Source organism: Larus michahellis, chromosome 2 (assembly GCF_964199755.1).
Source record: "Larus michahellis chromosome 2, bLarMic1.1, whole genome shotgun sequence".
In the NCBI taxonomy this organism is placed as follows: domain Eukaryota; kingdom Metazoa; phylum Chordata; class Aves; order Charadriiformes; family Laridae; genus Larus; species Larus michahellis.
Genome location: NC_133897.1, coordinates 10,484,374 through 10,509,371, shown reverse-complemented (window position 1 = coordinate 10,509,371; position 24,998 = coordinate 10,484,374). Strand labels below are relative to the sequence as shown.

General features: G+C 37.3%; 1 protein-coding gene across 7 annotated transcripts in view; it reads left to right on the top strand.

Annotated features, from left to right (window-relative positions):
- The window catches only part of LMBR1 (limb development membrane protein 1), a 71,984-nt gene that overhangs the window by 28,363 nt on the left and 18,623 nt on the right, over positions 1 to 24,998 (top strand). For 4 of the 7 annotated variants that reach the window (XM_074574130.1, XM_074574128.1, XM_074574127.1 and 1 more), the window contains 6 exons: positions 197 to 300; positions 18,827 to 19,039; positions 19,540 to 19,666; positions 20,108 to 20,176; positions 22,660 to 22,724; positions 23,850 to 23,922. In XM_074574130.1, the coding sequence (XP_074430231.1) occupies positions 197 to 300; positions 18,827 to 19,039; positions 19,540 to 19,666; positions 20,108 to 20,176; positions 22,660 to 22,724; positions 23,850 to 23,922 (651 nt within the window). The remainder of the gene's footprint in view (positions 1 to 196; positions 301 to 18,826; positions 19,040 to 19,539; positions 19,667 to 20,107; positions 20,177 to 22,659; positions 22,725 to 23,849; positions 23,923 to 24,998) is intronic. The other 3 variants (XM_074574133.1, XM_074574131.1, XM_074574129.1) reach the window with 2 other exon arrangements.

The following is a 24,998-nucleotide window of genomic DNA, read 5'->3' as shown; positions in this document are numbered from 1 at the left end:
TTGCTTGAAGATCACTAGGCAGGGAAATAGGTATTTTTCAGCAATGACCTGTAAATAACTATGTATCCATAAAAGCCTGGCTTCTATTAGCACTTGTATGTATACTACATTGTTATATGTAAGGGAGGAAGATGTAATATCTTTAACTTTTAAAGCTGGGAAACTTATAATGTAAACTTGTTCTTCTTTGTTGCAGGTTTATGGAATCTTGCTTCTCTTTTTTCAAACTTATGTTTGTTTGTGTTGATGCCCTTTGCCTTTTTCTTCCTGGAATCGGAAGGGTTTGCTGGCTTAAAAAAGGTAGGAAAATACTGTTAAATACAGAGTAATGACAGTATATATTCCATTTTCAGCCCTCTTTTCTGATGAAACTGAAACTACAAATTTGGGAGGGTTTGGTGCTGGGATGTGTGTGCTCATGTGAATGTGTATATACGCGTGTGCTCTTGCACAAGCAGGTAAAGCGACTATACAGCATGTGGCTGTGAGTAAGCATGAGGGGAAGAAAAAAAGTCCTTGAAAAGCCATGTAACTGAGATCAAGAAAATGACTGAACTCATGTCTGTCTGTCTTTTTTTTTTTAATAATGAAATGTTTTAATCAAGATTTTATGTTTTGGAAAATGATTCTGTTGGGATGCTAAAAGGAGAGAAGGTTCTATAAATGCACTAGAAATAAAATAATAAGAGAAAGAAGTACAGGCTTTGTACTAATGGGAAAGGTGAGTAAATAACAGATGACCTAGAGAAAACACACTTGACTTGTGAGTTTGAAAGATTATAAACATCCCAAAAAAGGTTCAAGTGTGATCAGTATTAATAGTAATATGTTAAGAAAACTCTCTTAAATGGGTAGAGGATAACTAAAATTACTCAACTTGATTGAATATATTCAAGTTGAGGGCTGAGTATTTCAGAGAAGTATGGAATTTGGCAAAGCAATTTCTGAACAATAAGATGATAATTACATTAATATGTGAACTAAAGAAATATAATGAAAAATTACTATAATGGGATGCACAGCAAAAGGAGTTTCAAATCATAAATATCAAATTAAGCTGGAACGACTGTCTGGGGACCAATTGTAGCACGTTTTCATTAATCTTTATAATTCAAATGATTACACTTTTGTTTTTAATGATACTACACTTGAGGGAATTCTGTGCCCTTCGGATGACAGTTATTGGAAAGCAAAGGATCTTGAAAAGTGGTCTGAAATCAGGAAAACGAAATGCATTAAAGATGGATGCAAAAGACTAAGTCGTTGGTGGATTGCACATACCGTAAATCAACGAGGGGATGATTGTGGTGGGAAGGAAAATATCATTCCCAATTGCATTGACAGGAATTGGCATGGAGGAGAGGAAGTTGCAGTTTTTGTTCTTGGTGGAGTTGGGATAAAATCAACTGAAGTACTGCATTCAGTTTGGGATTTCAGGGCTTCTCTCTAAGAGAGAAAACATAGGGTAGCAAAAAAACCCCAAAACCTTAGAAAGTACAGCCTGAAGAAAACTTTAATTTGGAGAGAATAATGTGACGAAGCAGAGACTTTATGCTGTAGCTGAAGCTACCAGGGGATTACACGGACTGAGCAATATAGCTGTGTCAAAAGGACCCTGCAGGACCCAACCAAGATGTTGTGTAAATACTTGTTTGGTGTAGTCTGTTCTGAGCTCCTTGATGCTACTGCTGTGTTCCTTGGTATTGACTGAACTGTGGATGTATCCAAGTTAACTTCAATTACCAGTTTGAATGACTAAGCTAATGAGTTCAGCTTCAAAGGAGCTTGGTGGTGGACTACTGTGTGTAACTGTGCCTATCCAACTTGGCTGGAAAACACTCTCCTCTCTTCGTCTTCCTTCACTTTGGGTATCTATAGGGCTAAGAAAATTCTTAGCATCTCATTTTGTCCTTCCAGTTTTCAGCTGGAGGCCTTTTGACTCGTAAGTGTCTAGCTGCAGCTAAGGTATATGTTTTTTTCTAAAATAGAAATGTTACTGATTTTTGTGGGTTTGTGTATCCTGCAGTCCAACCAAGACCAAGGATTCTCTGCATTAGTGTACCATGTACGGTACTGCTGGTGTGTCCTCTTGACTTGTAGATTTCTGTTGGCTCCAACAGATGCATTGTGTATTCTAGCTGTGTTAAACTTGCACTTTGCATAAAACTTTAAACTTATGATACTGGCTATCAGTAAATCCCACTGAGGATAAATTGAATTACTGTTGCATGTTTCGACTTGGAAGCACTTGTAACTCCAGATGAGATGCATCTATCTGCAGGTGTCAGGAAGAAGGCAATTGTTGGTGCTTTAGAGTAGTTTTCCTTCTTCATGGGAGTAGGTGAAATCAGATTTTAGTATTAAAACCCACCTATTGTGTTGGGGGGGAAACACCCAATTTTAGGATGTTTTGTTACTTTGACTTCTCCTGGATGTTTTTGGTACAGCCCAGAAGCCAAATGTGATTCCTACTACAGGTACTCAAGGCCTTTGCCTGGTGTCTTTTCTACCTGGCTGCTCTGTTTAAAAGTATCCAAAATGGATGCAGACATATACTGAATTGTTTTGAGTGAGCCCTAAAACTATTGGTGAAGATGTAGGAATTGTAGTTCATTTTTATACAAACGTACCATATCTTTAGTTACTTTTCTTACAAAGTAAGTGGCACATGTCACTTCCGGACTAAGTTGATAGTTAAAAATCAAGTGTTCTGTCCAAACTCTGATGCACATAAATGATTTTACTTGTAATAAGTAATATATATATTTTAAAGAGTTACATCATGTAATAGGGTGATTGGAGTCTGGGAAGATTTATGGTTAATTGAACGCAGGATTACGTGTAAGCTTTTCAGTTCTAGAATCTGTGAAGGATACTTACCATCTCTTTTGCTTTCCTTAGATTTTGGCACACTGTTTATCTCTTTTCAGAGAAGATTTTGAGACCATGGTTACTTTGTAGAATTCTGGTACTCTTAACAAATTATTTTGGTTTGGTTGCACTTGTGTGAGTTTTGGTTTTTTTTAAATTGTCCTATTTTGTCATTCATCACATCAGACTAATGGGCCAGAGAGATAAAAAGTCATTCAAAAGCTATTACTGTTAACTGACAAAATCAGATTTTAGTGATCTCAATTTAAAATAACATTTCATACATTTGGCAAAACTTGCAGCATTTAAGACAAGAGCGATCTACTGTAAATGTGAAGACATTCAATAAGAAGGTTTGGCACAGGATATGTAATCTTTCAGTTGTGATTTGGATGCAAGGAGTAGGGAAAGCAGTTGATTCTAGATACCCAGCTCAGCTCAAAATTTGGATAAATAGACTGTTCCAGTGGAAGCTTTTATGCAGGTCATCTTGAATTTGTTATAGAATTACCTTCCTTCCAATGAATAAATAGTTCACTTGAGATTGAGGTGTGCCTAGTCAAGATGTCTGTTCAAAGATGTTCATGTAAAAGTTACATGTTGGATTTTAATAGAAGTTCTGAAAAGGATTAAGAGATTCATATCTGAAATTGAATGGATTTTTTAATTTTCAGTACATTTCTTTGTTCATCTTATATTGTGACAGTAATGTTAGTCATTATCATACATAGGCCTAACCCCCGAAGTTTTTAGCCATCTGTTTGAGTGTTTATCGTAGATTGTGTTATAAAAGTTGATTTTTATGTATTCACTGTAATGTGAACTTTTTGCAAGCTATGATATTCCATATAGCTCATAGGTTACTATTACAAACTTGGTGTAACTTTGCTTTACATGTTCTTGTAAGGAAGCATTGCCCCCTTAACTGTTTAAGTTTCATGAATCAGAATGGATTTGATTATCCATTTTCCAATTTACTATGGCTCCTTTTCTTGGTTGCTAGTATACTTTCTAAAAGGCACATGGCCCCTCTTATAGACTCTCTTCGATTCCCCAGGGCAACAGTTTAAAACAACCAAGGACTTGCATATTGTGCAGAGGAGAGAAATACGGAAATCGGACACTCACCATGGACGGATGCAGTGTTGTACTGAAAAATCAAACTGATTCTCTGCCTCGTTTTTAATTAAAACCACTATGTTAATTCAAAAAGGACGTTTTGGGCCTAAGGGGGTTGACCATGCCCTTTTAAAGAGCTTAAGTGCTCTTCCTTGCCATAGTTTATTTCCATTTAATGTCAGTTGCAGACTTCGGTTATCAGGAAAATAATTACAAAAACAATAGTGGAAGTGTATAATATATGTATATCTCTGTGTACATATGTGTACATGCTGTGTGTGTATTTATGCAGACATGTATTTTCATGCACGTGTGTGAATTAAGTGTTTCAAGACTGTTGAAGCAGTTGGAGGTCATTGTGGTAGATTACACCTCACTGGTGCTAGTAACTGAGCTATTGGAATACTTGAAGTAACTTTAATCTCCTGCATCAATATTAAAAACTTTCATATCTTTCTGTATTCTTCTTGTCTTCCTGTGTAGAGTCTGTGCATGAAGTTTTATTTTTGTTTAGATACTTTTCCAGTTCTTTGTCACTGGCCTTCTCAAATTGTGTAGTACAGTTATGAAACAAAGGTGTCAACCATGTTTCTTAATGTCAGAATTAACCCCATTCTTTATTATTCTCTCCAAAAAAGGAAAATTGTGGTATTTGCAGTTGAGCATCTGTAGTTCACAGTGCTGATGTTTCCATGTGTGGTAACAGACTGCGCAGAAAAGTGCATGTGTGCTGCTGTGTGGAGGCAGGCATTTCTGAGGAGATAATTGCTGTATCTTTGACCTTTAAAATATGCTTTCTCTTGATGTAACTTCAACTGAAATTTGTATTTGTTTGAAGTTGACAAAGATAAAGACGTTTAGGAGTAATTTCCTTGTAAGAAAATACAAATAGTGCAATTTACTGCCGTGAGAAACTGGAATAACTAGGTATTGCATAATCACGAGTGTAGAGTTTTAAAAAGGCTTTATGAAGTATTTTACCTTAATACTGATCTTTGAACTTGAAGTCATGGCATAAAGTTTAACATGAGCGACAGCAACATCCTGACCAATTATCCAAATTATCCAGACATCCCAAAATGTTCAAGAACACAACACACAGAGTCTGTGGATTAAGAGGTTAACTCCTGGAACATCAAAAGAAGTGCATGATAATAAAAACAAATAGTACAAAAATTTGAGGTAACTTCCTTGCTTAATTAATTAGGTAGACCAGGTGGAAGCGAAGAGGCCAGAGCTGGTGCTCAGAATGTCTATAAAGCTGAGCAACATGACAGCACAATGGAGGAGGAACAAAGATTTTTTTAATATACTTCTATCCTGTGTCACAGTTTGAAATTGTCCTGGTTTATGTCCCTTTTGGCAAACTTACATAAAAGTGACCCTGTACTGTATTTTATGACCAGATGACTTTTTTCCCAGTGGCTAATTTGTATCAGACCCCCATCTTAAAGAGACACAGAAATGAGTAGGAAGTCCAAGCCGGTTTGTCTCAATGAGCTTTCATTGCATGCTTTCATTATTTTTGCTCGTTTTTGCCACTGATCATCCATAAATTGTTGGAAATGAGTGATTAAGGAAGTGCTGCTTAGTGTTAGTGGCACATGCACATTCTTGGTATGTTTTTTGTGGGTGAGAGGAAATCGCGTACTGCACAAACAAAAAGGAAAACTCCTGCTGGGAACCTTTCAAGGAAATTTAACTTGCATAATGTTTTGATCTTGGTGTTTATTACAGAAAATAAGAGTAATATTTCACCAGCTATTGTTATGTGTCAGCTAGTCTCTCCATCTGCTTGCCTTTCCTTGATATCTCTTCCCAAATTCTCATGGAGTTTATTTTAATAAAAACACCACTTAAAAAAGTACCAGTTTTTTCATACACTTAAGGCAGGTGAAGACGGGCCAGTGTTCAGAACAGTTTATTGCCTGGTGCTCGCTACTGTATAAAGATTTGGCTGTCAGGACTGCAAATTCCTGCCTGTGTTAGCAGTTGCAGCTTAACCCGTGCAAGGAAAATGTGGTGTGTAGGTTCCCTTTCAAAGAGTGAAATACAGTGGTTTCTGCTGTTAAAGGCAGATTTCTTCCCTTGCCCTCTCTCTCTCATGGGAGCACGGCTTTAACAAATGTGTTTCACAAAGAAAATTACTTATTTGGGGAGGGAATGAAACATTGAAGCTCTGCGAAAATACAGTTACTAACATTTTTTTGAAACTGCTTTTTTTGCTGTAAAGATAAGCTTTAAGTTAACTTGCTGAACAGCCGCAGTGCGTACAGCTTCCGACTCCTCAATATTTGATGTGATTCACTCTGTATTTATCAATAGTAATGACTTCTCCTAGTCATGTTACTGTGTAATAAGACTGAACTAGGCTTAAGTTTCTAATGGGTTGTGTTGCAGTGCATTGTGTTTGCAAACTCTAGGTAACTAAACATAGTAATAAGCATGAGTGAAAAATAAACCTGCTGCTTTTTCCTTCCTTGGTGGGTACAGAAATTCTAATTTCTGTATTTTTCCACGTAGAAAAGCTGTACTCCCCAGTTTTGCTGTGTATACCAGCAGAACTCTGGTACAACTGTAAGTGTAAAGCACTGTAAAATACATTTTCGGTATGTGATAAAGCCAGTCTAGTAAGTATGTTCAAAGTTAGTTTTGAAATATTTCCTTTTAGAAAATTTTTTGCTAGTCTCAAGCAGTATTCCATGGAAAGCAATTGTTCTTATAATACAGAATTATTGTGGCTTGGAAAGTGGCTTTGGGAATCCTTTCCAATATGAGATTATCTCTAATTAAAACCAGTCAGTTTTCTAAATTTGTCTTGATTTTTCTGGAAAAGTGATTTGGAGAGTACAAGACACTTGAACCTTGTTTGGAAACAGCATTTGAGTTGGTGTTTTATGCTTGCATGTATGTCTGACTGCGATACCCACAGGCCACTGTGTGTAATGGCTCACCAAGTAGTCTCAAGGTACCCAGTTAACAGTGTATGTTTATTTGGCATTTAAGCTCATATTTATTTGTCTATAAAATCATTCAACATGAGCTGAGACTTTAGTGCTCTGATCTCCATGAAATGTTTACTAGTATGTAGCTGAATTATCGTGCACTGTATTACAACCCATTTATTCATTCCATTAGTAATACCAGAGACAAAAGTTATTTAATCAGTCACATCAAAGGCAGCTGTTTAGTTTTGTATTTTTGACATAAGCTAACATCTTAAGTTCAAATATGAAATACAGTTCTTTAAACTGGAGTGATTTAAAATGACACCATTTAAAATTTATTGGACTTTTTTTGTTGTTGTTCAGGAGCAGATACTGATTATTCTGGGATTTGGATTTGGCAAGTGGTTTGATCAGGGTTTTTTCTTCTCCCTATTAAAATAAAAGCATGCTTACCTGGTAGTTATACAAATCCATAACAATCTGTAAAATGTAAGGTGGATAGTTAAAGACTATATTTAGTGGTAGATCTTTCATTAAGAATGGTGCATATCTTGGCTCTTTGTATGCTTCCTGCTTCCGCTGATGTCCGTGTGTACGACCATTCGTACGTAGGTAAATGTAGAGTGTGTATATAACTTGTAATGTAGAGGACAGACACATCTAATATTAAATTTGAGAAGAGCTTTATTTATAAAAAATGGCAGGAAGTGGAAGATGAGAAGGTTTAGCATACTTGTTAGCATGTCACATTGACAAGTGTCTACACTAAACTCTGAAAACATGTTAAAATTATAGCTTTACACTACCAGGTCCTTTATTTGCAGTTCTGCAGAGGGGAAAAAAAATAAATCTTACCTCACAGGTATATTTCAGCAAAATAGTCTGAAAAGAGTTATGTGAGTGTATGGCCTGCTTTTGAGGACCTGTGATTGGAATATGTGGAATATGTAACTATACTGTAGATTAGCATGAGATGAAAATACCTTTATCTGTAAAAGTATTGCAGGGATGTCTGGTTTTCTGTCCTTTCACAATGACTCTAAGACAAAGTTAAGGTAAAGACTGTAAGAACCTGAAAATTACTACAGTTAGGTGAAAAAGAGGTCGGGAATGTTGGTTGTATTTGCTTTTGTATTACAAAGCCTAGTCTTCAGCATGCATAACTGTTTTTTTTTTTTTGGTGTCTGTATTCAGACATTTAGGAACAAAGGCTGTGCAGGACAGGTAATGCGTGTGTATTCTTTGGGCCATGTCACGTTTTATTGAGAGCAAGATAAAAAGAAATCCAAGAATTGGTGGCTAGGAAAGAGAAACTTGTGACTGTTGAGGAATAATGGCTTAAAGTGAATTTGTTTTGTAGATATATAAAACATTTTATAAGGTTTTATAAGATGTCTTGCTTAAGTCAGTTGGGGACGTTATCTGTCCTTTTTATTTTACCATAAAGAGATCTGTGGTTTGTTGAATATATGTAACAGTTCTGTATCTGGGGACAGCTGAGGGGGAAATAAGTGGATGTTGGTTGTTGCACACATTGGATCAAGATGTGATGAGATGTGATCTGTGCTCCGTTTCATTGAAGTAGTTAAATGTCAGTTGGTTGCTTTCATAAATTAGAATGTACCTCTTTTAAAGAGGCCTCGGCGTAAGTTACAAAAACGTAGGCTAACAGGAGATAAGCTAATGCTAGAGTTTATTCGGCATAGCTTTTCTGCACTACCTGCCTCACTGCGACTTCATTAGCTGAGCAATGATTCAGCCTTTCTGCAGGAGTTTATGGGCTTGAGATTATAATTACTTTTTTGACTAACTCTTTAATGTAGATAGAAAAGCAAAATGCGTCAGGTTGGTCTCTCTTCTTGCAACATTTTTGTGTATTTGAGCTATGGAAATTAGTAGAGTAACAAGATGAAACAGGGATTGTTAGTAATATTGGGGTAAAAATACTGTGCAAATAAAATCCCAAACACCCGTAGTGTTATTTCAAAATATGGTTCTCTGATCGTTACTTTTCTAGCATACCGTGAGAAACTGGATGAGATGACATGCACTATGAGTAGGTAGTCATCAGTAAAACTAATTAGTTTTAGAAGCTAGCACTGGAGCATTAGTTATTCCACCTCATCTGAGCCAGGAACGAAGTGCGTTGCTGAACTCTTGTGCTTTCCCCACTCCTACATCGTTCTGAACTTGTACATTTTTGCTGAATTTAGCATGCTTAGTTTTGTGGAATTTCCAGAGTTCTTTGCTAAAAACTTTTAACATGTAGCTGAAAGCCTGCAAATGGAATAAGGCGTGAATATTTTTCTCTGCTGCTCTCTTAGTGATTAAATCGAGTGTGTTTTGGGGTTGTTTTTTTGTTACAGTTTTTATTTGTTACTAGGATAACTTATGGAGTACTGCATGAGTAAAAATAGACATGCTAAGTATTTCTACTACTGGTAAAGCGTACAGATGGTACAGTTACCAATACTAAGCTTGAAAATTTTCATTTTATGATTGATGTAAACTGAAGCACTGGGTTTTCGAATACTTTTTATTTTTTTTTTCCCTGAGATACTTTTTTTAGGCAGAAATGAGTAGTTTTCAAATTTTGTTTGGATAGAGCATTCTTAATGCCCTCTATAGACCCTTCTGTTTGTGGCAGACGATATCTAAAAATCCTGAAATGTATTTCTTCATTTTTTATTATTGCCAGTTTATCATATAAGTCATAAAACTATTTAATTTAAACTAGAAAATTTTGCCATTCTTTGGGAAGGGGTTATTCACACATGCAGCATCCCTGAAATGGCTGTGATTGAGGGGATCCAGAAGCCCCCTCTCCTAGTCACAGGAAAAAGGCAGATGCCTCTAAGAATTGGGCATGTCTGAGTTAGAGGCTTCAAGAAGGCAATATGAACACGTTTCCATCTCAGTATTTGCGTTCCTTTTATTAAATGGTAAGAAACATTAAATTAATCTGCTGCTGTTTTTATTTGAGCATGGTGATTTTTTTTTTATAAAAATGGCTGGTTTGTGCATGAGGAATATTTTATTAAGATTTGAATACTGGAATATTTGCACATTAGTCTGTGTTCTCATTTGAGTCTTCATTGACACCAAGAAGTGACCTTTCAGAACAAACAAAAACATTGTATCTATTTTAAGTCTCTTTATGCACTTTTGTTACTTCATACAAAAATGAAAAAAGACTTTACAGATTTAATAGAAATGTCATTTTAATTCACAGAGATGAAAATTGCCGTATAATTTCATATTGATAGTGGCAAGTTTTAATGTAAATATCTTAATCATATAAAGGTATGAAACAATTTTCTAATTGGCTTCCTTTTATTAAATGAGGCTTTACTAGGTAAACACAACTTCTAATTCCCTCTCTAAAAACAATGGGTTTTTTTCATTATTACTGATAACCAGCAGTAGTAAGAATTTGTAAGGCAGCCAACAACTTTATTTACAAAGGAGGAGAGGAAGAAGGACCAGTGAGTTTGTCTCCCATCCCTGACCATCTTATTTTTTTTATTTTTGAAATTTTTTTCTTTTTTTTTGGTGTAGCTTTTTGAAGGATTTCCCAGCTTATTAAAAGGAGCTTCCAGCAGTTTGGTGCTCTGGCCAATTCCTAGATGTGTGCCTTCTTTCTGATCTTGTTTACCCTTGCAGATGGTTAGTAATAGACATTGACACCAAAAAAACTCCAGGTTTATCTTTATTTTAGAACTTTAATAGTGACCTGTGTATTTCTACGTGTCATTTGCTTTTGGGAACTGTCTTGGTGGTTTCTTTCTGCTAGAAACACAATGGCAAATTCCAAGTTTTTCTTTATACTTTTGCATTACTTAATCCTCTGCTAAGCTACAAAGAAGTTGGAAAATATCTATTTATCTTCCTATCGCTCCAGTCTAGCAGGAAAGATTCTTTCTGATCCAAAAGTAAATGATTAGAGGGAGACTCATAGTGTCAGAAATCCCGCAGCTCCCATGTTGTTGTTGCAGGTGGCTTTGGAAAGTCTGGGAAACTTGGTAGGTGGAGGGAGTGGACCATCTAAGAGCTAATTAGCGAGGGCTGGGCTAGGAAATGGAACAACAGAGCAAACTTGGGGGGGGAAGGGGTAGCATTGGGACAGTCATCACTTTACTTGGTGTGTGCTTTTGTTTCTTACTTCCCTTCCCCCCAGAAAGGTTTGGGTTGTATGCTTTTACTACACTGTAAATAGATCCGCATACATCCTTTTTAATGAGAGCTTAGACATAATCCTGGTGGTTTGGGTTTTTTTTGTTTGTTTGGGTTTTTTCCCCAGTAGTTTCTTTCTGCAAAGGAGGTTAGGGCAGGCTGCAGCAGGGTAGTCACATACATCTGACGGCTGCAGGCTGTGCTTACTTTATTCCAGCTAGTAGGTGTTTGCATTTTCTCTGATATTCTGTCTAGCTTTTCCTCGTTTGAAGAAATTGGTATGTCTTCTGTTACAAAATTTGGAAGGAATGTTTCTCTAATACACTATTTCTATGTTAAATATGCCGGAATGATACCTAGATGTAGAAGAGTGAAGTGTATGCTCTTTCCTTAAGCAATTTGAATCCATGTATTTGAAACAATGCCTTAACTGCTAGGCAAAAAGTGAATCTCACATTATCGTTTTCACTGGAGTCCATCTTGTATTGGATAATTAAATAGATACTAGGGAAAAAAGGAGAAAGAAATGTGTTTTATCTCAGTCGCAAGGATGCAAGTCTGCAAAGAGCCTGTCTTGGTTCTTAGGTTATTTCAGTGAGTTATTTGTATGCAGTGATGTCAATAGGAAAGTTTGATGGATATGGACCCCAAAATACACTGTAACACTGTGGTTTGGATACTCTTCTGGGACATTGGAGAAGTGGGCCTAAGTTTTCTTTGGCAGAGGAGTCACTCCAGTGGGTGTGCTGCATCCTGGATAGATGTCCTTTTCACCAGTCTACTAAATAAAGGCATCTTTTTTTTGACCTCTCGTTGAGGTCAAAAATTGGTCCTTCATTTCCAACTTGGCAGGCATAATTCTTATGCGTATTGCTACATGTCTTTAGCCAATACCCAAAGAATTAATCATGGTTTTTTCCTTCAAGTTCCTTTAACTTTCATTTTGTTTTTCTCACGTTCATTTTAATCTTAAAATCCCCATAGGCTCGAAGGATTCTGTGAGGGAAGAGGTGGTGTGGGACAAGACACAGTCAGCACTGGTTACAGTTTGAAGTCTTTGGTTCTTGCGTGGAGACTTTTTTTCTGATTGCTTGACTCGTATGCCTGAATATATTATTTCTTGATTAAAATTTTTTAGTTTGCTCTGTGAGGGTTCTGAGTCATTGGCTTCTGCATTTTTAAAATGAACTGAGTTTTCCTAAAACTACAGCTTCTGTTTTTGACTTGGTAATTTGTTGTAATCTCCTAAGGTAATGATTCCTTTACTAAATATCAGTGTGCTAAATGTAGTATGTGTTTCCATGCTACCTGATGGAAAATGGGTCTCCTTTACATAAAAAAAAAATACTTCTGCATTGCCTTGAATAGGTCAGAACAAAGATTGCTCCAAGTATGGTTTTTAACCATAGAAATGGTTAGAATGCATGAAGATGATCTCTTAGCTAATGCTCACAAATTGAGAAGGTTGGGGGGGGTATCCCATGCTAAAAATGTAAATGATGTTAATACATAAAATACATAACATCCCCAACCTCATACCTGCTGTAATTCTCATGGGTTTTTTAGTGCCTCCGTTTGTTTTCCGTGGATGTTAGCTCGCGTGTTTGTTGCAGTCAGCCTCTTGCTGAACAAACCTTAAGGTTACTAAGACTCCTTTTTGTCACATGAAAACAATGGGCTTCATGCGTGCTTTAAATGTGCCATGATTGCAGAAATGTTTCCCAGGCTTTCCCTGTGGGTCAGGGCATAGTGTAAAAAGTAGTGTTTACCTACCTTGCAAGAGGTCAAGATGTCCAAGCAGAACTGTGTTCAAATATTCAGCACCATAGAAACTTTGTTAGAACTCTCTGGTTTTGTGTGTAACGTTGTAATTTTTACTTCATTGATAATAACTCTTTTGATTATTTTTTTTCTCCACAACTTGCAACCAAATTAAAATGTAGAATTAACTAGAATTAACAAAAGTCATACTGTGTTGTACGTTAGTGATGTAGTTCCAAAACTGTCCATCTGGTAGGAACTAATAATTTGTTTATCAGAATAACTATAACCAGGTAATGTTCCAAGAAAGAAACATTTTTTTCTTGAGGTAGGGGTGGGGCTGTACAAACCTCAAGATCCTTAGAATGTGTTTGTAGGACAGCTTTCACTTGTAGAGAGCTTCAAATGCTCTATTTGTTCATCTTTTATTTTTGTGGGGTTTTTTTTCCTCTCCCCTCGTTAGTGTACAGGGAAGATGACAGATATTACTGTACTTCTGGCAAGTTCCAGGCTGCTGGGGTTGATGTATTAAACGTCTTCTCTTTAAGAAAATATTTCACTTGGTTAAGCACTCACGTTGAAAAACTCGGTGGATTTTGAAAATGTGAGTAAAAAGTGTAGGTGAGCTGTTGTGCCTAAACTGTGAAACTTTGATGTTTATAAAAAAGAAAAAAAGGAGGGGGTTAAAGTGTATAATGTGCCAGTCTTTTTTTCCCGATTTTCTTGATAAACAGTTTAATTGTAACTTCTATCAGATTATAATAACTAGCTTCCAAAAGTTTTTGTTGACCATATTTTATTTTTTTAATAATCCACATGAGACTCGTTTTATGTGTCAAGTTGGCCTCTATGATGCCAAGCTTCCGCTTCCGTGACAATAGGGAACCACGCAGGTAATTCACTTTCAGAAGTCCATTTTGCCTTATGGATTATCTGAAACTCACTTGAGGAAACTGCAAGCTGTTGGATGTGTTTTTGTTTTCCCGCTTAGCAGTTACCAAAGACCATTTTTCGTGCCTGTAGTGCTGGAAGCAATGACAGTTCATGTTTTGGTCTAGATACATACCTTCATGGAAAAAGCCTTTAAAATTGAGCTACTAAAACTAAAATCACTGTCTAGCAAGAGACGCGCCACCTTCCTTCACATTGCGGTTCATGCTTCCCAAAGGAGGGCCCTAATTGAGTCTATCCTGGGAACAACATTCCTCTTATATTTGGACCTACAGAGAAACATATGTGTGAATTGAAGACCAAAGATCAGGTGGTTCTTCTCAACACTTCTACCTTTCTTTTAGCTCACATTATTGCTGTCCCTTTCCCTTTTGCTCTTTCCGTTTCACATCCAGTTCATCTCTCTCTCCTCCTTGGTGTTTGATAGCCTTCCCTCTTCTCTCCATATCCCTTGGGAGCAGGAGCAGCACCTACAGAAGTGAGAATGCTTTCTGAGCCCCTTTTCTATAATAAAAAAATGTGTTCATGTCATGCTTGTTTTTGGAGATCTTCAGGGAGTGTCTGAAGGAATAACCATTGTCTACATTGCTTCATTCATTTCCTTTGAGGACTATGTGTCCTGGTTACAGATTCAGATTTTTCTAATCTTCCTGACTGGCAAATAATCTTTCGAATCCTAGGTTTTATTCTAGACAAGCTTTTTTTGAAAGCAATATTTTTTTTTCTAGGTCCTCCTACATCCCTTATTTCTTTCCCAGTCTTCTCTCCTTGTGCACACAAATGTAAGCTGAAGTCACAGCAGTATTCTTAGTGTATAGCAGTGAAAGTAAGAAAACCCAACCACCTTAACTTGTATTTCTATTCCCCATTTAATTTTATAGTTTCAAGCTCAATTACATTTTGTGCAGTTTGTGATTTTCTTTTTGATATCTGGTATATGTAGCACTGTAAAAATTATTATTTTTTTTTTTTAAATCTTGGTGTGGGTTGTTGGTTTGTTGTTTTTTTGTTACCTCTTCAGCTTAACCAGTATCCCAGCAGTAACTGACCAAGAGAAAGTAAGGGATTTGACCTCATTAAAATTAATGTGCTAACAGAAGTACTGCAGGGGCCAGCTTGCCTTACTGAAAAGAGAGCAAGTGTGTTGCCTGAGCTCACTCTTCTCGTTTAGAATTGTCTTATCACCATATTTTAAAACAACACAATTTAGCCTGAGGTGGAAGGGAACATTTAAAATTATTTCTAAAGACTGTGGTTGTGTTCGTCTTGTAAGTCTACAGCATGGGAGAGTTATTTAAGGCTGTGTAGTTAATGCTGTACTGAAACCTGGGTTTTAATTGATAGTGGTGCCAAGGTACCACTTATACCACCAAGGTACTCCTTATACCCTCCTTAATAGGCTGTGCAGACATTTTATAATTTGTTTCAGTCTGCATCTTATGTTTGAATTCTTCTTTAAATACTAGAACATAGGGTAGATGTGAACCAGTCTTTTTCCCTCACTGTGTCAATACCCTGGAGGTATCCTTCTGGTGTTCACTGTGTGATTCGTGCTTGGTTTGGAGATAAGGAAATTCCTCCTCCCTTAAAACAGATTTAACTGCAAGTGGAATTGCATTAAAATAATTCATACGAAGTGAATTAACTTTGGTATCTTCATTCTGTTTGTAATGAAGGACACCTCAAGAATGAAGTAGTACGTGTGTTACCAAATGTGGGTTTGAAAGTTGAGATCTAGAACAACTTTCTGAAAAACCTGATGCAAGCTGGTTGGTTGTATAACACTTGCTTTCCTTGTTTTCCGCCTGTCAGAACCATTAGGAAAAGACGACTAGGTGAAGACTCGGACAACTTAGTTTTCCTTCTCAAATACAATACAGAAAACTAAAAATACAAAGCATTTTCCCATTCTTCTTTCTTATAATCAGTTTAGTTTCTGTAGGAATGTTAAGCAGTGATCCCAGGAGCTCAGGAGCTGTTTTCTCCTGATTAAACAGTCGAACTGGAAACCTCTGATGTAAAAGGTGACTGTTCCCTGCTCCTTCCCTTACCTGCCCCTGTATGTGTACATACGTGTGCGAGTGCACACACACTGAACTTTCTGGGTAGGTCACCTCCTTCATTCGTGTGGCAACAGTTTCCTTTGGTTCCATCTGCACACTGACAATGAGGAATCAAAGCACTCTTCCAATTGATTCCATCGCAGTCACTTTTTTGACACTAAGATTTAGTGCTGTATTACTATTTTTTTTTCCTTGCTTACTTAGAATGCTAATCTGGAGTAGTCCTACATACCTACACTACATGTTTTTTCATAGTGTACTCATTTGTTAATTCTGTACTCGAGACAGATACGATGGTGTAGACTGAAGATGAACAATAAACGTACTTTTACAAGCTGATTTGAAATCTCCATTTTTTAGATGGGATTGTCACTGTTTTTGAAGGTGGCAGACTCTAATGCTCCTTTTCACACAAAAAAATGTGAGGAATAAATGGTTTCAAAAAGTGCAACAAGTATTATGTGAAATAGAAGTGGCAGTGTCTTCTGTGCCATGAAGATATGCCGTGACATTTGGTTCATCTAAGAAATCTGAGTAATATAATGGAGCTGTGGGAGAGAAGGGAAATGACTCAAAGACGAAATGTTAAGCCAAAACCAAAATGTCAGCGAAGAAGTTTTTGCTCAGAAAAAAGAATTAAAAATCCAGCATTGAATTTCAATGGTTATTTGCATAGCTCTGCTTTCATTGAAAGAAAATGAAACGTTGCTTGTATTTACCTGTGTTTTCTCTGTGCTCTGTCAGGAGTGTAGATTTTTGCCCAGCTCTTAAATTAGTGATGTTACTAATGATAATGTTCAAGTGCTAAATGTTTCACCTAAACAAACAAAATTACCTTCAGCAAAAATAAGTAGTAAGGGTGCCTAAGGCTCACCTCTCACTTCTTTTCTGTGATTCTCCAGAATTTTTCTGTGTGCCTGTGGTGGGAAATTGTGTACCTTTCATTCCTTACAAGTAGCAGCTAATAGGTACGCTAATGTAAGTAAGTACGAACTAATGGGCCTGGAACATTAATGTTTTAATAGGGCACAGTCTTACGGATGCCTAATTGAGATTAAGTATTTACCTATAGGCTTTAAGCATCTTAATTTTTAATTTTTCTTAATCCTGGACTGTTACCAGGTATTCATTAGTGCCTATGACAGAATGTTTCTATCTAGTCACTTCATTGAAGTTCTTCAAAATATTACTATTTTACTATTTTTAAATGATCATCAGTGTGTGAATCCTATTGTCTATGTGCACTGTGGAATGTAGCAATCGTTCCACCCTTGGAGTTAACGTGTCAGTCCTGCTTTTCAATGCATATGTGAGACTGCAGCATTGCTCATGTGTCACATAGGTGCAGAAACAGGTGTAACTAGTGAGAACAGGAGATTGGTCCAATTTTCTGAGAATCAAAGATTATTCAAACTAGCATGGAACCCAAAAACCAGGGAAGGCTCGTTAGGCAGCTAACTGGCTTTTTCTAGAGTTTGTGCCAGTGGTACTTCTGGCCAAAAGCAGTGGTTACGTCCGAGTACGTGCTGTGGTCATCTCTCTTTTTGAGACAGAGTGTTATTTGTATTGTCCTGGTCTTACCTGACTTTGTATTACTTGCAGTAAATGTGAAAAAGTTATTTACAATTGACTGTATCCATCACAGTGTATTTCTTCTTTATCTGTTTTGACAATTGTGCTACTCCATCCAAGGGAGGAGGATTTGGTGTTCAGGTTGCCATGTAAAATGAAATATTTTACAGGTTTGTCCAGAAGAATCTATTGCTGTGAAATCTGAAGTCAGAGAGCCTGAGATTTGTGCATGTGTCTTGTAGTAGGGAAGTCAGGAATCCACTTTCTGTGGCTAAGGCTTTCAGAAACTGAGAAGGCAGCTTTATGTTTTCCTCTGCCTAGGAGAGGAAAGGAGCCTTCAAGGCTTTTCGAAAGCTTGAAGCAGATCTCTGTGCGTGCATCCTTGAATGTTTTGGGTTTTCTTCTAGTCCTGTAACTTCCTTCTGTTGTAAGGTGAAGGCTCTATATCAATGCTAAGTACTTAGACCGTAATCTGGTTGTTTCCTGGTAATTTATTGCTCAAGTTCAAAACTTTAATAATAGACATGTGGCTATTTAATCTTCAAATATATATATTTGGCTTAGATGCTCACCTTCAAAATAACTCATGGAAGGCTGAAGGCTAGTTTCTGAGAACTACAAAAATAACCTTTTTTAATAACTTTTAACAACCTCAAAGTCACTTTTATTGTACACAAAATACATTTTAGGAGTAAATCTATATCCTATCCATAATGCCTTTAATTTGAATTTTGGTGTTTGAGATCCTTTACGAGTTGGACTTGATCTGCCCACTTAACCTTACGGGGAATTTGGTGAAGGGCTTTTTTTGTCTGTTTTTCCTTCATGCCACCATAGCTGTTCTGCAGAGGGTTGATGGTGGAGAGGAACTGGTGTGCTAGACGAGATAAGTGCTCACGGTTAGGATGCCTCATTCGTGGTGGGATGCAGTAGTTATGTAGGGAGGCATAATTTTCAGGGTAAATGTCATGGAAAGATTACCCTCTTGCATTAAGCAGTGAGGGAAGAGGTGATAAAAGTAGACAAATAATAAAGTAAAACAAGCTTTCAGCTTTTAACTATAAAGTAGACTTTTCATTGGAATATACACAAATTGGGATGAATCTGTGTAAGGAACAAGAGATGGAGTTTGTTTGTGGAGATGTATACTGGCAAATGAAAAATAAAAGTAAAATTGTTATGTGAACAGCAATCTGATGGTCCGTTAATAGCAAGGATGACTGAAGAAAGTGTCCGAATAACTCTGTTGCTTAAAAATACAGTAAACAACGATAAAAAAAATTAACTAAATATAACTTTGTGTATTATTTGGTATATTTACACTTGCAAATCTACCACTCAACTATTAGAGTGTTGTTACATTTCTAGACTGGAGCGAATGCTGTGACACATAACCTTGTAGGCCTGCGATTTGCGTGTGTTGGAAGCGAGACGTTGGTGTTCCGCTCAGCTGGGAGGTTTTGGAGGCGGCTGCAGCAGCAGAGCGTGGGCAGAGTCGGGGCGGGCAGTAACGCCGAGCGTACGCTTGAGGGCTCTGAAGACTGCGAGGAACGGCGCAAGAAGCCATTGCCGTTGAAGAATGTATTTTAACTAAATTGGTGCATTGTACCTGCGCAGGGTTTAATGCTTGCGGGGCCATTTGGCTGTTTGCCATAATTGGCTTTCCATTCCCTTGATTGGAATCATAGATAAAAATTTGCTAATCCACTTTCTTTGCTGAAAGTATTAGAAAAGTAATCCATCTTTTAAAAATGCTCAAGCAAAATCATATGGTATAAAGAATACTTTATGGAATAATGAGATTAATGAGAATTGTGAGGCATATGCAATTTAAAACATTTTTCTGTGGTTTTAAGGGGAAAAATGCAATCTGGGCACTATAAAGCCATAAGTACTTCCTTTTTTATGCGCTGCCTTTTAAATGTGCATTACATGTTATGCTTTTGTCTACACGTTAAAACGTGAGTATATATTTAGGAAGAAGGAACTGCTATTTGTTTGTATTTTTCTTATGTTTGAAAATACCCGATTCTAAGTTCTTGGCTGTGTTCTTCCCTCCCTCTCCCCTCTTCTGCCCACAGGGCATCAGAGCACGCATTTTGGAAACCCTTGTAATGCTTATTCTTCTTGCACTGCTTATCCTTGGCATCGTATGGGTGGCTTCAGCGCTCATAGACAATGATGCTGCCAGTATGGAGTCTTTGTATGGTATGGAATTCAAAAAAACCACCACAGTAGTTTAATTTTAATTGTGGAAATGGATGTTTTCAATTAAATGTCTTTCTAGAAAATGCTATATGAGTATTGCACAGCTTGTGAAGAAGCTGTATTAGTTTAGTCAATACCATTTTTGCTTTTAAATCTGTTTTTAGCGTGCTGAGAAGTTCCATGCTCATGTGGACATGACGTAGGTTAAAACCAAGTGATTTAAGTGCAATGGAAATAAAAACTGAAGATATTTTTCAAGCTAAAGTACTTGGGGATTTAGTTGCCTACAGGAGATTATTAACTGAGTAATTCTTAATTTATTCTTGAAAATACAATTGTTCATTCCTGAATGCTTACAAAAAGAAGTGAATTCAGTTGTACTTGTGACATAAGTAGCCTATTTGTAATAAGCTAAGACTGTGCTCAATATTTTCTTTACAGACCTCTGGGAATTCTACCTCCCGTATTTATATTCCTGTATATCACTGATGGGATGCTTGTTACTTCTGTGTAAGTATTTTCTTGATTATTCTAAAAGATGAATGATTTTATGTATTATTTTTTTTTAAAGATCAAAGGAAGATTTTGTTGTGAAAACTAAGATTGTGGAAGTTAAGAGTGTGAATTTTTTTTATTATTAAGTTTAAATTTAGATGTAAACTTATTAGGTTTGAGTTCTGAAGTTTGTACAAACGCTACCTTACATTTTTAGGTTTTGATGGACTTCACGCCTCACCCAAAATAATTTCAACTTCTAACTTTTTAAAGCAGGTATTTGAAAAATAGGGACTCCATTCTGCAAAGAAAAACACAATTTTGAAATGAAATGTCTGCAGGAGGTCAGTAGTGTGGAGAGGAAGTTAGTTTGGAACGCTTAGTTTGTCCTATATTGAGTAAATGATCCTTCTTCCTTTTTTTAATTGAAAATCTCCCTGTATAGACAGAAGTTGGAACACAGTGCAATTAGCTTTCGTAATCACCAGACTGGTACCTGGCCAGTCTGGAGGTCAGTTATAAGATTGCATATAAAACAGTAAAAAAAACCCAACCAACCAAACAAACCCCAACCTTATACTGACTGCTCCTAACCGGAGGTCAGTCATCCGTGTTTAGGGGGATAAGAAAGATGATGGAAGGCTCCAAATCCCACTTACAATTTCAGCACCCCCCACCTCCCGCCCTCCTCAAATAACTTCTAGAAAATTGCTGAAAGGGGGGCAGAACAGCTCCCTTCCAAGATTATCGTGTTTTCACCTCTTCTTCAGGCTTTATAGTTTACAGCTAACGCTTACAGGGCTGTCACTGTGGAGAAAGGGTGGGGAATGATAGATTAAACCAAAACTGAGCAGATCTGCATGAAAGGTGCTGCTCAGAGAGACCTCGGTGAGTCTCCTTAGGTTCTCTGTACGTGGAGGTTTGTAAATCCACGGCAATGGAGGGAGGCTGGCGGGGGGGAAGTAAAAAAAAAAAAAAAAAAAAAGGCACCAAGTGGTTCTGAATGTCTGCTGTGGGCTGTTCAAGAGTGGGGTTCGCACAAGTTGCTGAACGTTTTAACGGGGATGTCAGCTTACAAACTTCCTACATCTGATTTGCAGTTCGTGTCAGCGGAGCTGGAAACACAGAGTGTACTCTGGGGCTATTGTAATCCAGTTCACCATTAAATAACTGGGATTAAATGCTAATTTTGGGAAGTTATTTGTAGTTTGTACAAGCAAATCACTGAAGTTATTTAAGGCCCTCCAAGCTGGTTATAACTGTGTAGCTGAACGGACAGCATCCAGCACGTGGGAAAGTGGTGGATGCTGGGGGGGTTTCATTAGATCTTCAGCTGGCCTAGTTGCGGAGGCAGCGGATGAGTGAGGCTTATTGCAGTGGTGATTTGGAGCATCGCTTCCTTTCTCTTTTCTCCTTTTCCCGCAGGCTTCCTCTGTAGTAGAAAAGAGTAGCTGAAGCTAGCCTTTTTGAATACTCTTGTGTTTTTCCTGTGATACATAGTAGTTGTAGTGAAACACTAGTTAATAAAAATAAATCTAATCCTCACTATAAAATCTTGTGTGCTTTTCCTTTCTTTGGCAATACTGTTTTATTATAATGGAAACTAAATGTATGTTCTCATCCATGCTGTTACAAATTCCTTCCATCTCCTACAGGCTGTGGTGTTTGAAGGCTGTTCTCCCTAAACTGTTGATTTTTACTAATCACTTTCTATTATCATGATTTGAGCCCTTCTCCCAACAAGCATATATGCACCATACCTGAAAACCATCACAGGCTACAATCAAAAAGGGCCAGTTGTTGTTTCTTAGAAAAGTAGCTTAAAATCTGGTAGCTGAGCCTACTATGAACTGAAGCTGCAGTATAACTTTGAGAGCAAAGCAGCTTCATGATCTCTTGACCCGTGCTAGTAGATTCAATGCACCTGAGATGTTCTCCAGTGCTGTGGCTAAGTAGTGTTGTTCCATCCGTGATATTGCGGTTTGCAGAAGGTGGCTGTGCACGTATTGCCGCGTGATAATGGTTCCTGGACTGCCTGAACTCCACAACTGCACCTGGGAATTGTTTGGGAAAGCGCTAACTGGCCCAGGGCAAATCATGCCAGGGGTAGTTCTAGCAATTTACTGGTGTAGACAATCAAGTCTTAATGCCCAGGAATGTATCCTGGCACTACTGAATTTACTAGTATAGACATAGCCTCTGGTTCCTCATGCTTTGAATAAATAATTACTTGAGCAAGTTTAAGATATCTGATTATATGGTGTTCCTTGTTGAATAAAAAAAAAAGGCAGTTATGCTCTTGGAGGGGAGAGATGCTTGTCTGTTCAAAATTCATATGATAGTAATGTGTTTGAAAGTTTGTATGGGAGTTTGAAGGTCTTGCAGTTCTCTTCAAAACCATACTTAGTTATATGTGGAATAGCATATTTGAACATCCAAATAAAAATCGGGTTTTGACTGACAAATGACTGGTTTGCGTGATCTTTCTTCCTCTGCAGTATGCACGCCAGTGGGACTTTCACGGATGTTTACAGTAATGGGTCAGTTACTGGTGAAGCCAACAGTAAGTGTTACACAAATCTGTCCTCGTGTGCTATCCGTTAGAAGGTGGATAGCATTAGGGTACTTTCCGACAGAATGCTTACACTTCCACGTAATTCTCTCTTCAGTTCATCAGATTTTCTACAGTCAATGTTTGGGTACTTGTTTAAAAACTTTTATATAGGACAGAAGTCTCTTTTTTTCACAGGAAAAGGGTTTTTTTAATAGTATAGATCTCCTCTGATTTTTCCAGTTTACATAACTGCTACTAACATTAATATTTATTGCCAGTGTTACCTACTACGTCTGTTTTGCAAATACCTGAAAAGCGTGGGCTTGTTCTGAGTTCAGGAGCAAAGGATGCAAGATTAACTAAGGCTGGATAACAAGAAGGGTACCTGGGGGTACGCTCGGATGGGTGAAACGTAGGTCGTTGGCATGCGTAAGAACTTCTTATCCGTAGATACTCTGCTGTTCCTGTGCTGAATGCTGTGAGGGAACGGTGAAGTACAAGTACATACAAGTGCTCTAGTGACTTTGCTGTCATGTTTCCTAGTTTATATTTACTAAAATTTGGGTGCACTTAGGCATTCCTTTTCATTAATCAGTTCAATCCTGAAAATACTAAGAAAATATATAGTCTTCTACTATCTATAAGCTTTAAACCCAAAACACCTGAAAGCATGGTAGGCAGACTTCGTTTATTTGGTTTTAGCTTCCAATAGCAATTTATATTTGCTTGAAATATTGGTTTATGTGAAAAGTCACTTCTTAATATACTTTTTCAAAAACTGAAGTTATTTTTGTTTAAATCAAATTGAGTGTGAAGGTTGATATGATTTGAATATGGGTCAGGTGTACTGTCCCTTCCCCTGTTCCCTAAATGTCTTTAGTTTGAAACAACATAAGAGCTTTAACCTGAAGTGGAAACTTAACAGAAAGTTTGCTTCCAGTAAAGAAATAGGTCTGTAACAGAATGGAATAATCTTTTGTGGAGTTCTTATTTGTTACCGGTATTGTAAAGTTGTGGACTATATATTTAAGATACAGGTTACTAGAACAAAATGAACTTGACTGGGTTAGCTCGGTCAGAAAAACAAGCGACTCTGATACTCAGTTCAGCTCATGTTTCTGTTTCCAAATACAGATCCTTGAAGACCTAGATGAGCAGATGTATATCATCACGTTAGAGGAAGAAGCAATTCAGAGGAGGCTTAATGGTACGCTTGTTCTGATCCTGCTTCAAATACAGTATTTAAAGTAGAGTGATTCTGGTCAGGAGTGTTGATCCTCACTGTTATGTAGTCTCTTCTCTCAAAATAGAAATTTTCAACATTTTAGTACGTAACAAGTGTTATAGGCTTACATTTCGTCGCTCACTGTTCAAGATTGGCTCGTGTGTGTGCGGTTTGCTTTGGTTTTGTTTTTAACATGTTTGTTAGCTCCAATATGTGAATATTCTGAGACTGAGGAAGCAAATTGAGTAGTTGACCAGACCCACCACCCTTACTGCAAAACAGTTTGGATTGGTAAATGACCGTACTTTAGCCTTGCCTGGAGAACAATGAATTTACATGAGCAAGAGGCTCTACTTCCTGCACTAGGAGTTTTGGTTTTTATTTGGAGGATTTCTTCGGTTTCAGTTCATTATTATTTAGAATCTTAGGTAATAACTCATTAAAGATCAGAGCAGTCCTTTATATTCTAGGAGATATTTGATGAATTTAGTAATTTAAATAATTCTATTAATGAACAGCTATACAAATGTCTTAGACGTCTTGTATTTAGTATTACAATTTTGCACTTCTTGATAAGGTGTTTCTGTTTTGAAGTATTTCAAAAACAGTATGAAGCTTTGGCTTTCTAGAGAAAGAGTATTGCAGCATGGCAGGCACCAATTACGGAAAATGTATCGATTCTATAAACCTGGAAATCATGTTGTACAAATTTTCTTCTGAATTGCTTTTAACAGCATGGGTAAGCGATCCATCCACAATTTATACAATTCCTTCAGGTTGGAAAACCGAAGATATTCATGTCATGACACATCCGTTGTTATGTTGTCTTATGACTTATTTTAGCCTTAATTTTCCTAATTTCCTGCCTTTCTCTCTGACTCTTCAGTCTTCTGTCGTATATCTCAACCTTTCCTTCTTTCAAGTCTCCTCACCTCATCCTTGGTCAGGGAAAGTACCTTTGATAACAGTAGATCATGGTGGTCGTCTTTATTGCAGTGTTTAAAATCTGTGGAGGAGTAGTGACTTTTGTGCTAAAGTCAGGCAGGGTTTCAGTTTAA